We start from the raw sequence: 11,711 nt of genomic DNA on the forward strand, positions 1-11,711 counted from the left end.
TTTCTCACTTTGAATTATAGAAGAAACAAAATTAAGAATGATCTCCAATTTATTTTTGTTTTTGAAAAATGGGCTGCTAGCTAGCCAATATGCTGATAAACAAGTGAAAATATTAGTTTTGAGATATGACAGATTTTAGAAATCAAATTAATATTGTCTAAAATGTGTAGATATTTAAAACCAGTCATGCCATATATTTATAAAGAAATAGGTAAAATTGAAAAATAAGTTGCTGAAAACTTTTATAATGTCCAGTCAAATATAAAAATGCGGGAGAATATTGATATTGTTGGACTTTACAAATTCATGATCCCTGTCGCTTATTTTTTAAATCATAGGTGAGACATTCTATTTTTAATAACTAACTTCATTCATATGTTAAAATTAGAGGACTTTTGATCAATGTCATCTTTGCGTGAAAAAAATGGTTACATCTTCTAATTCAATTTTTTTAATTATCTGATAATGGAAGGGCAACAAAATAAAAAATAATAATAAATTCTTAAAAAAAACTGTGATTAAAGACTGAGGGTTAAGGCGTAGGGTGCTGAACATGTTCTCCTTCAAGTTCAGATATGACTATTAAGGAGTCCATCAATTCAAGAGAGAGGGGTTCTGACTTTGGAATTGGGTTCATTACCTGCAAATCAAACAATTAATATTAATTAATGGTTTAACCTGAATTATTACCATTGGCATAGGCACCTAGCTATACCTTCTTGTTGTTTTTCACGTAACCTATGGCTACTTCTCTCCGTAAATATGCTCTCTCAGACAGCTCCCAAAATGTTGGGTTCTCTCCTTCCCTCATGTAAAGCCCAATGTCCTGCACAAACCAAAACTACAGTTAGGGATATTTATGATTCGGATGGAATATAGATAAAATTTTGATCCAATATACACTAAATTAAATTTATCATATTAAATCGGATCTAATATCTGTATTTTTTATGATAAGATTCAATCCACATGTTTACAAATCAGATCAAATTATATACCCGCAAAATGAAAATTCATTAAAAAAATTTGTTTTTATAAAAAAATTTAATAAAATTTTCTTTTGTTGCTCTTTTAAACTCTTAAAATATTATTAAATTAATTTTTTTATAAAAATAAAATAATACAATATCTATAAATAATAATTATTAATTAAAATAATACATAAATATAATACATATATTTTATTTATTTATTTATTTCATGCATATATGTATAACAGATCTGTAGATATAAATATGATATTTACGATTCGACCTTATTAAAACATATCAGATCATATAAATTAGATGCGAATAAATATTTTGGATTTGCGGATTATAATCCAATCTGTTAACACTCCTAAATATATAACAATGTAGTAATGTAATGTAATAAGGTATTTATTATTTTACCTAAAAGTTTGGCGTTTGATTTATCAAAAAAAGTTTAATAGTTAATATTTAATTTAAAAGTATAAAATTAATAAATTATAAATATTTGATATTTATTATAAAAAATAAGTTTAGCAAGTTTGGCACACAAATGATAGACACTAAAAAATTGGTCATGTAATAATTAGTAATAAATACCACTCTTCCTAATAATATTGATATTGATTCTTATGTAATCATCAATAGTATTGGAATATATTACACCGATACTAAAAGTTAGTAACCAATTAAGTGAATTAACTATTTGTATAGGAATAATATACCATGACCTATTATATTCATATTATAATCACATATTTATAATCAAATTTCATAAATAATATAATTTAATTAATTTTATAACTTACCAAATTTGATACACATTTACAGTCAAATTTTATATCTAATATTGGTGGTTGATTTTTTTATATTAATAAAATAATTTGATCATTTTATTAAAAAAAATCTTTGATTATTATCTTACAAAAAGTTCAATTATTCACTATATATAAAAAATTTGATTATTTTAGTGACTAATTATTTTAGAAATGGACAAGCATAGTATAATCTACTGTTAAAAATAAGTTGAGTATTTTTTTTTAAAAGTAAAAATAACAAAATTTGAAGATTAATTTTATGATGAAAGTTTAGGAGTAAATAAATTAGAGGGTTAGATTTGTAATTTTAAAATAATAAAAAAAGTTGACTCTTAGATTTTTTTATTTGAAAATTACAAACACAAATTTGATTTTCAGATGCTTGAATTTAAAAAATTAAAAAAATCATAAATACATATTTAACCTTTGATTTTGATATTTAAATTTGACTCAGATTTCTTCTAATTATCATTTATAATTTTTGTGAACACTTTTTCAATATTAAAATTAAAAAACGTATTTTAATAGTACCTAATTACTAATATTTTAGAGTTAATAAAAATATTTTTGTATTTACTTTTAAATAATACTACCTAACTAAGTCTTTTATTAATTAAAGTCTAATCAAATTAAACAATAAAACTTAAATAATACTATTTATAACTAATTTTTATTAATATTAGACTAATTTAATTGAACTTATTAATAAAAACATTTAGATATATAACATTATTCTTTACTTTTTACCTTTACATATATTTCGTCCCCCTCTGCATCGAGAATATCTTTCCAAACCTCATTCAATTCACTGTTCTCAGCCACTGAAACATACAAACATTCAACCCATTAATAGAAGCTACCGCTGTACAGTAATTAAAGGGACTGCAAGAAGTTATTTGTGAGACCTTGAGCTGTTACAAGGCTCATTAGTTCCTCCCCTGCTATGTACGTCACTGATGGCTTGATTCTACTCATCTGCGTCCACCATTTTACGTAACTCCTTCATCAACACCAACCACATGCATATTGCTATTGCAATATAATCTAATACGAACTATTTCAAAGGCTAAATTAAGGTTTAAGAATTTACTTGTTTTCCCAATTTTGAATCCACAATCTCTGCAACTAGATTTTGGACCTGCAATCACCAATTCAAAGATATCAGCTAAACATGAAAATGTATCATGTAAGTTATAATAAATATTCAAATTAAATGGGTCAGATTGGATATCATTAATTTACTTATTTAAACTATATAGATACTAAAACTACTCGATTATCCTAAAAGTACAATAACTATAATTTTGGGCATAGAATAAGTTTTTAAAAAAAATATATAAAACCTACTGAAAACTAACCTATTTTGGATGATAAAACCACGATTTTATGATAAGTAGATTTTACGAATTTCTAAAATTTTATCTAATACACAAAAAGACCACAAAAATGGATCACACTGGATATCAGTAATTTACTTATTTAAACTATATGAATACTAAAATTATCGGATTGTCCTAATAAAAGTAAAATAGTTATAGCTTTGTCTTCCCGTTTTTAATATAAATCGTGGGCATAGTAGAAGTTTTAAAAAAATATATAAAATCTATTGAAAAGCTAACGTATATATTGTGGCCTATATATTGAGATTATGGATTATAAAAAACTAACTTATTTCAGCTGATATAACCAAAAAAAAAAAGCATTATACTTTTTAATAGTTTGTATATATTTCTAAAACTATATCTAATACACAAAAAAACCACAATTTATGTAAAAAATTTGGTTCAGCCTAAAACCAATGTGAAACCCACAATTTACGTGAGAAAGGCTAGTTCTAGTTATTCGACATGATGGTCACCCATAATACTGTATTCAAAGAGTTTCTAAGCTTTGATAACCCCAATCTTAAAACAAAAATGTAAACAATTTAAAATATCAATAATTTTTAATAAAACCTTAATAAGAGAATATCAATAATTTAAAAACATTTATAGAAATATAAAATTTTTAATAAGAGAATATCAATTTAGAAAAATTTATAAGAGAATATTATATTTGGTTGAAACCATATTTAAATTAACAAATTAATTGTTTCATGCAATAATTGATACACTTTATTTTTAAATTTTTGGATCTATAGTTATATTACAAATACAAATATAACTCTTTCTTTTTCTAAATGCATTCATTGATATTATTATTAATACTTTTTAATATAAATAATAAGTATTGATAATATTCATCTAATTAATTATAATGTTCTTTTACAAGAGATGTTTATTTTTAGAATAAGAGGATAAATATAAGAAATTAGTATTTAACTCATAAATATAAGCAATTAGTTAATATATGCACGTAATTCTGATTAAATATAATTTTTAAAATAATTTAATGAAAATAGATTTAATATTAAAAACAATTAATATTTAAAATTTTGGTAAATAATATGAATTTAGTAAAATAATATGTTTCCAATATAGTGGAAAAAATTAGATTAGCAACTATTCTATATACAAAATATTTACGTAAGTACTTTAAGTAAGTGCTCTATCTACAAAATTAGATTAGTCAGTAAGTACTCTATTTTATTATATATCTTAATGCTTATTCCCTATAAGTATTCTATTTAATATTATCCTTAAATCGTGGCTTTTCTCTTAGTGTCATATTTTTCAGTCTAAAAATAATAACTCTATCACGATTTATGCAGTCTGTACCATGATAATTTTTGCTACGTCCATGCCTTTCTTATCAACGTAAATAATGATTTTGCCATGATTTATTCTCGCATGTTTTTTACTTAAATAATTACTTTTCAGTAGGTTTCATATTTTTATTTAAAAACTTGTCCTATGTCCACGATTGATTTATATTAAAAGTAAGAGGACAAAATTATGACTATTTTATTTTTAGGACAATTTGATAATTTTGGTATCTATATAATTTAAGATAAATTCTACTTGATACTCTCTAAAATTAAGGATAAGTTATAAATAACATATCTTATTATTATTAAATGAAATAGATTGGCTTACCATGATTACACTCTTAATCTAACCTAAATTTTGTTAACCTAAGCAATAGACTATGGTATAATATATTTTTTTTTACAAATTATAAAAATTACTAGAGAAGTTTTATTTTATAATTTTAATTTTTTTTCAAAAAGAAAACAAGGAGAAAAAATTTTGACAATTTAAAATTTTTTTGTGCCTTTTGAATTTTCATTTTATTTATCCTTTTTGTCTTTTGAGATTTTTTTTATTTTGTGATTGAAATTGATTAATAAATGTATAATTTTAAAAAAATAACTTTTAATAATTTTTTTATAATTGCAAAAAAATTATATCATAACTAATTGATTAGATTAACAAACCTTAAATTAAATTAAAATTAAAGTTAATCATATTAAGTCAATTCATTTTATTTTATTTAATAATATAAAAATATGTCACAAAGGTTAATTTACTCCTTAATTTAGAGAGAGTTAGATAGAATTTACCATAATTTAAATACATAAATTACACTATTGGATATTATGTTCCTTAATAAATTTTATTCTCTAAAATCCTAAAAACTAAAATTAATTATGTTTGACAAATTGGTCAATTTTGAAAGAGAGGAATCAAATTTGCAGTGCATTTTTTTTTTTGACAAATTGTCTTATAACAAAATATGTTAACAGAAAAATTAATTATATCAGATACATTATTTCTTTTTTTTTTTTTTTTGCATTGAAGAGAGAATAATTTGTCTTATAGTAATATGTTTTATATATAGTTATCTTATAATTAAAAAAAAAAACACTTATATGTCCAAACTAATAGTAAAAGTTTGATTGAAAGCATCAGAGGAACTAATTTGTCTAATGGGAGAAGAGTAATTATCAAGTATTTCAAGCTAGTAAAAATTTGTCGGAAACAAGTTTGATCTGGAATTGATCAATTTGGTATTTACTATTTTTAAGTTAGTTATTTCAATTGAAAGAAACATCACCTTAACCCCAAATTTGTTGCAGATATTTTCAGCAAGTAGGATAGAATAAACAGATTTCTGCTCTGTCATGGATGCATCTGCAAAGAAAATAACATAGAATATAATATTAGAAAAAGTTACTTTAATATGACCTAAAAAGAACTTATTTATATGCTAAAGAAGTTACCTCCAAAAAGCCATTCTCTGTCAAATATTACAGCAATTGACAGAGGAATATCTTCATCTTTCATAGAACTCTGGATATTCAATATGGTTTCCTTTAAAGTCTCGTAGTCCATAGGATTTCCAATCTAGTATAAAAAAATAAGTTTAAAGCAAGTGAAAGATTGCAGCAAAAGCAGTACCAATCTATTCAAATTTGATCACATAGTTTTCTGAATGAAACAATACCCTATGAGAAACACGGACATTCTTGAGTAGTTTGTTGTGACCAACCCTCTCCTCTAATGATGTATCTGATAATATTTCCTGCAAGAAAGAATTCTCTAATGAACAAAGGGTTATTAATGAAATTCATATAGAGTTTAATTTTGATATACCAATAGTGTAAAATATTTTTGAGTGGTCCAATTTTATCGGATTTTTTTGGATGACCATTCATGCGATCAAAGTAAAAAATAATTATTTCTTAGTGACATGACATTATTTTACTCATCAAAATTAAATTCATTCATATATTAAATTTATGTCTATTTTAAGCATATTGTAGTTTAAATATATGTATATTATACGAATTTACCAAAACACTTCCAGGACCAAGATAATTATCATATTCTTGAATCATATCTATGACATTTGGTCGCCACCCAAGTAAAAGAATGCACTCTCTTGGTCCTTGATTCGTGTCTGATGCCTACAAGACGATCACAACAACCATCGATAATTAAAGCTTTAAACACAATTCCAATGGTATATATCAAAACATATCCAACTGTCTAAGGTACAAGTTGTAGTATGTACCTTGGAACCTGATTTTTTCGGACGCTTCACAACATTAGCAAGTCTTGTTTCACTCAATTCCATCTTTTCAGGAACTTGAAGACTTTGAATTTTATCGGTGCCTTCCATCTTATCTTTAGTATTCTGAAGTGATCCGATGAGTAGTACCTAAACGACGACAATGGCTTTTAAAACTTTTTTGCCTTGATCACAAAGAAAGACAAGTTTGATGAAAACAGAACCTAATTTAGGAAAATACTTGCCAAGAAAGATATGTACATGAAATAGATTTAATTTGTGTTTGACATACTTTATCATTTTTTTGCATAATCTCGTCGTCATTAGGGTGGAAGTATATTCTTCCGTTCCGGCATAGACCACACACAACAGCCTGAAAAATATAAACAGTTACAAATGGAATTCACATTTGAATGTCATTAATAAGAGTAATAAGCGTAATAAGAGTAAAGTGACAATTACATGCAAGTATTTCGATTTCAGACTACCCTTTAAAGAAAAAAGAGTACCAATTAGGTCTTTAACGATAGTAATGATAGAAATATATGTCTTTCCGTCAATAGATAGTGCGACACGAAATGGAGTTGACTTATGTATTTTGTTACCTACCAAAGTACCTGTCCTATTGTTGCAACATGAGCATGGAAACAATGTGATTTTGAACAATGAAACATTTATTATCTTTTGAATTTTCATATAATCTTTATCAACTGCTTTTTATTTATCACAAATCATATTAAAACATGTGAAGAATCAAATTAATACTTTTTTTTTCTTCATAGACTAATTATTCCGAGGTCAAAATCTTCAGAGACCTAGCTGTTACTTTACTCCACTAATAATTATCATTTTACCTCCTGAAATCCATGTCTAAGCTGCGAGTAAGTTATTCCTTCGAGATTAGGCAAGCTGCAAAGATTAAACACATTCTCTGTAACAAGTTAAAATACTGAATGTTAGACTTCATAGATGAACATAATCAAAGGGCCCAAAATGCTTGATGAGAGTGCAAATGCAGTACTTTGATAGTTTAGCAAGTGTCTGTAGATCTTTATGAGGTCTTTCTGTCGCGAGCACTGAACAAATAATTTGGATGCAACATTTTCCACTGGCGCCACTTTTAGTCCAGAGATTGACTTTAAAAGCTCGCTGCTGATGGAGCTCGAAACCTGCACTTACGAATAAGAATAAGTCAAGTCAACCAAGCTTTCTTCTTCTAAGTCACTGGTTAAATAGAGTTTATATATACCTCAACTATGGTGGGGACAGAATCCATGTTTGGAATTGGTTGTAAGGCTAAAACCGACAGAAATGTATCTGTGTCAACTTCATACCTAAAAATATTAAGAATCTAAAATCAATTAACTTCATCACCAAATAACAAAATGGAAATTAAAGGTAAAAACTATATATTCTTTATTATATACCCTCAAGTCCTTTGGCTACCGTTTGTTTTGAGCCATTGGGACGGAGACTAAGATACTGGGACTTAGTATCATATTTGTTGGTTTAGAAATTAGTACTAAAATTTCAGTCTTTATTCTTAAAATTTCAGCCGTATTTCAATACTTCCAAAAAGTAAAAACACAGGAGATTAACTTTTTAAGAGACGGAGACTGAAACTTTAATAATATTTTATATCTAAAATATTTCCATTTCAATTAATTAATTCCAACTTTACTTTTGTGCAAATTAAATTAGAACTTCATTCTTATTTCAGTCTCTATCTCCTACTTTACATTAAACACAATACTGAGACTTATTCTAATTTCTATCTCTTGATTCTCCGTCTCTCTTCCAAAGGCTACTTAGTTTTTCCAGTGAAGCAGAAACACCTTAAACATGAACTAATCAAAGATTAATTACCGGTCCCCTTTCGAAGGCAGTATAATTATTGCGCGTGCCTTGTTTGCTGCTGCCCTCTCAAATGATTCCGTTAAGCTTAGGCTGCAACTGCAAAGACAGACATTTTACATGGAACACAAAAATTTTATTAACAATTAAGAAAATGGAAGTTGAATAATGCAATTTCACAGAATCCATAAACCATACCTTTTTGAAAGGATATCAATGTGGCGCAAATCTTTAGTAATACTGACAGCTATTTTGTCGATCTTTTTTCTTGGAAGATCAGCCATAAGGAGAATTCTCTGCCTCCTGCATGAGAATGAACAAACATATTACTTACAGATCCAACAATTTGGTCATATTTCTAGACTTGTGGATCACTTAGTTACCTCGTTGTCGCCGTGCCTAACCGAACTGCGAATCCATGATACTTATTTAACTGCTTTAATATGAATGGCAAATGACTATTCATCCCACAAATTATGATATGATCAGTCTCCTGCACTTGCATCTGAGCCCCCTCTCTGAGTTTTTCCATATTGTTCTGTCCTAATAGCCAGCAAATAGTGATTAAATTATCGATCCACGAGAACAAAAAACTAACATTCTTGATTCCTCAAGAAACCTTACCCTGAATTCTTCTGTCATAATACTTAGGAGGCGAGAGTACAATAATATTCCCCACATTGCAAGAACAAAGCCAATAAACCGCTCCTTGCTTGTTTGTTGCTGCGAAAAAGAAAAAAAAAAAAAGACATTCTTTAGCAACTGAATATGCTTATAATTTAAGTAACATGAGATGCAGTGTATATATATATAAAGAAATGATTATGAAATCAACATTGTACATACTACTAAATGAGTAGATGAATCACAAAGGCATGCCCAAGCATCCCAGAGACAGTCCTCTAGAGATTGTTTACCATTCCTGGATGATTCAAAACAATTTAGGAACTTCCAAAGCTTCAAAGAAAGCCATTAAAGTATTCTCATTCTCAACAAAATCTAGAAAATACAAATTAACTCTCTTTGCATTACCTGAACTTGAAGAACAGGAAACCACCAATGACAGTAAATAAGACACATGCTACAAGCAGCACCACAAAGAATCTGAAACAATCCATATCAGACATTGGAAAACAAAAGTTTAAACTATTCGGTAGATGAACTCAAATGAATGGACTCTGCAACTTACATTGCAACATTTTTTTCAAGTCGGATGTTAAATAAGTACAAGAGCCTTGATAAACTCCATCTAATATAACTGAAAGAAGGAAGAGGACTAGGTTTATTCAGGGAATTAGAAACGCAAGCAAGGGGCAATCGAGTCGTCGTCTGAAACACAGTTGGTATAGTTGCTTGGATAACTTTGATGATCTGATCCAAAAGTTTCACTTTTGCCACTCTTAGTATGAAATACAATGTCATAGATTGGATCATCCTTTTAGTCTTTAAAGCCTACACCACATATTTGGAATCCAACTATAAAATGTGAGTGCAGTGTAGAATAAACTTATCCTCAACAAATTGAAAGGTTTTCCCAAAGATTAGTTACCGGAGAAGCTCCATTATCTTTGTGGGATTTTAATTTATCTTCTGAATTGTGCCTTCTCCCTACAAGGTTTCCATTAAAGAGTGATTTGGTTATCTGATAATTGCTCCATATATATTGTTTTAAAGCTCACCTTCACTGGGTATTTTACGAGAATGCACATGAAATGATGAACATTTGATTCTGTTTAAGTAGCAGGGCAGAAACCTCCTGTGTAGTAGAAGTTTTCAAAATGATCAATCTTGTAAAATAATGTTGTGAACTCGTTGTACCAACTACTGATACTTAACACCTTAACGCAAACTTACTTTTCATCAAAATTTTTGTAAAATCAATTTTATGCAAACTCCCGTTTATAAACTGTAATCCAAACACACACTATATAAGCCATCAAATTAGGCCGCCTACATTACACCATGTGGATACGGCCTTTACCTCGTCTTACATAATGCAAGGTGCTTTGCAAGTATAGAAATACTAGTAGTAACAAAAATGACAAAAGAGGATGAAGTTGAACAAGTACTAACCTGTTAGTAACAGAGAAGTGCATGAGGGTTGGAGTTGAAGGATGAGGAAGTAGCAGAATACATGGGTATGGTTGTGCCTGACACAAGACCATAGCTTCTTGCCTTGTTTGTTTTTTTTTTTTCTCAAAAAGCACAACACACAGCAGAATACATGGGTATGTCAATCAATGTAGAAGCGTGAGAAAGGAGTAAGATGAGTCAGTTGAATGTAACATGAGCTTATGTGGCCAAGCTACAGGTTATTTAGATAAGGTCCTATGTTGAACAATAATGATATATAGTCTATATATCCATTTTCATATCTATTTCTCTGTATTTATTTTCTAAGAATTCGTACAAGCTAATATGGAATGGAATAAGAGTGAAAACTTAATGTGAAGTTGATAGTCGAGAGCTGTTAGATAAAAATTTAGTCAATTTAGTCAAATTAGTCAAATAATCTAATGGCTCTCAACTATCAACTTCACATGAAGTCAACTCCACCTAAATTTTCACATGGAATAACTGTTTACAGTGTTATTCTTTTTAATAAGAGTTTACCATTATTGATATTTTTAATTAAACTATTTATGTTTTTAAAAAAAAAATTATAATTGTGTTAACATACAATAAGAAATTAAGAATACATATTTGCCTTTATTTTTTTTATAATTTTTGTGTATTCTTCGTTCAAGACAATTTCATTATATATATATATATATATATATATATATATATATATATATATATATATATATATATATATAAAAGAAATGTGATATTTTAAATAAATGCATACGGCTACTAATAAATACATGGATTAATAAGAAATTGACAGATAAATTATATAATCTACATCAATTAAAAGACTATTAGAATTTATTATTTTTTATTATAAATTAATTATTAATATTTAAAATTATGGATTAAAAAATTAAATTAATAATTAAAAATAATGGTAAAAAATAATAAATTATAATAATTCTAAAATACTTTTTTATTTTAATATGAATATATCCTTTAAATTAATTATTAAAATACTAAAATATCCTATCTATTGTCTCCA

General features: G+C 27.1%; 1 protein-coding gene across 1 annotated transcript; it reads right to left on the reverse strand.

The window, feature by feature from the left end:
- Positions 1-351: 351 nt before the first annotated feature.
- Positions 352-10,925, reverse strand: LOC112747521 (putative ion channel POLLUX-like 2). Its single transcript, XM_025795565.3, has 24 exons — positions 10,667-10,925; positions 10,273-10,349; positions 10,143-10,201; positions 9,783-10,045; positions 9,626-9,697; positions 9,440-9,515; positions 9,218-9,316; positions 8,977-9,131; positions 8,792-8,896; positions 8,606-8,692; positions 7,989-8,073; positions 7,761-7,908; positions 7,594-7,670; positions 7,032-7,112; positions 6,743-6,889; positions 6,522-6,635; positions 6,173-6,250; positions 5,949-6,072; positions 5,783-5,859; positions 2,877-2,924; positions 2,692-2,761; positions 2,534-2,607; positions 716-826; positions 352-640 (listed from the first exon to the last, which is right to left on the reverse strand). The coding sequence occupies exons 1-24, from the start codon at positions 10,756-10,758 to the stop codon at positions 533-535; spliced, it is 2,427 nt and encodes an 808-aa protein (XP_025651350.1). The 5' UTR covers positions 10,759-10,925; the 3' UTR covers positions 352-532.
- Between the last annotated feature and the right edge of the window lie 786 nt (positions 10,926-11,711).

Source organism: Arachis hypogaea, chromosome 2, assembly GCF_003086295.3.
Source record: "Arachis hypogaea cultivar Tifrunner chromosome 2, arahy.Tifrunner.gnm2.J5K5, whole genome shotgun sequence".
NCBI classification, from domain to species: domain Eukaryota; kingdom Viridiplantae; phylum Streptophyta; class Magnoliopsida; order Fabales; family Fabaceae; genus Arachis; species Arachis hypogaea.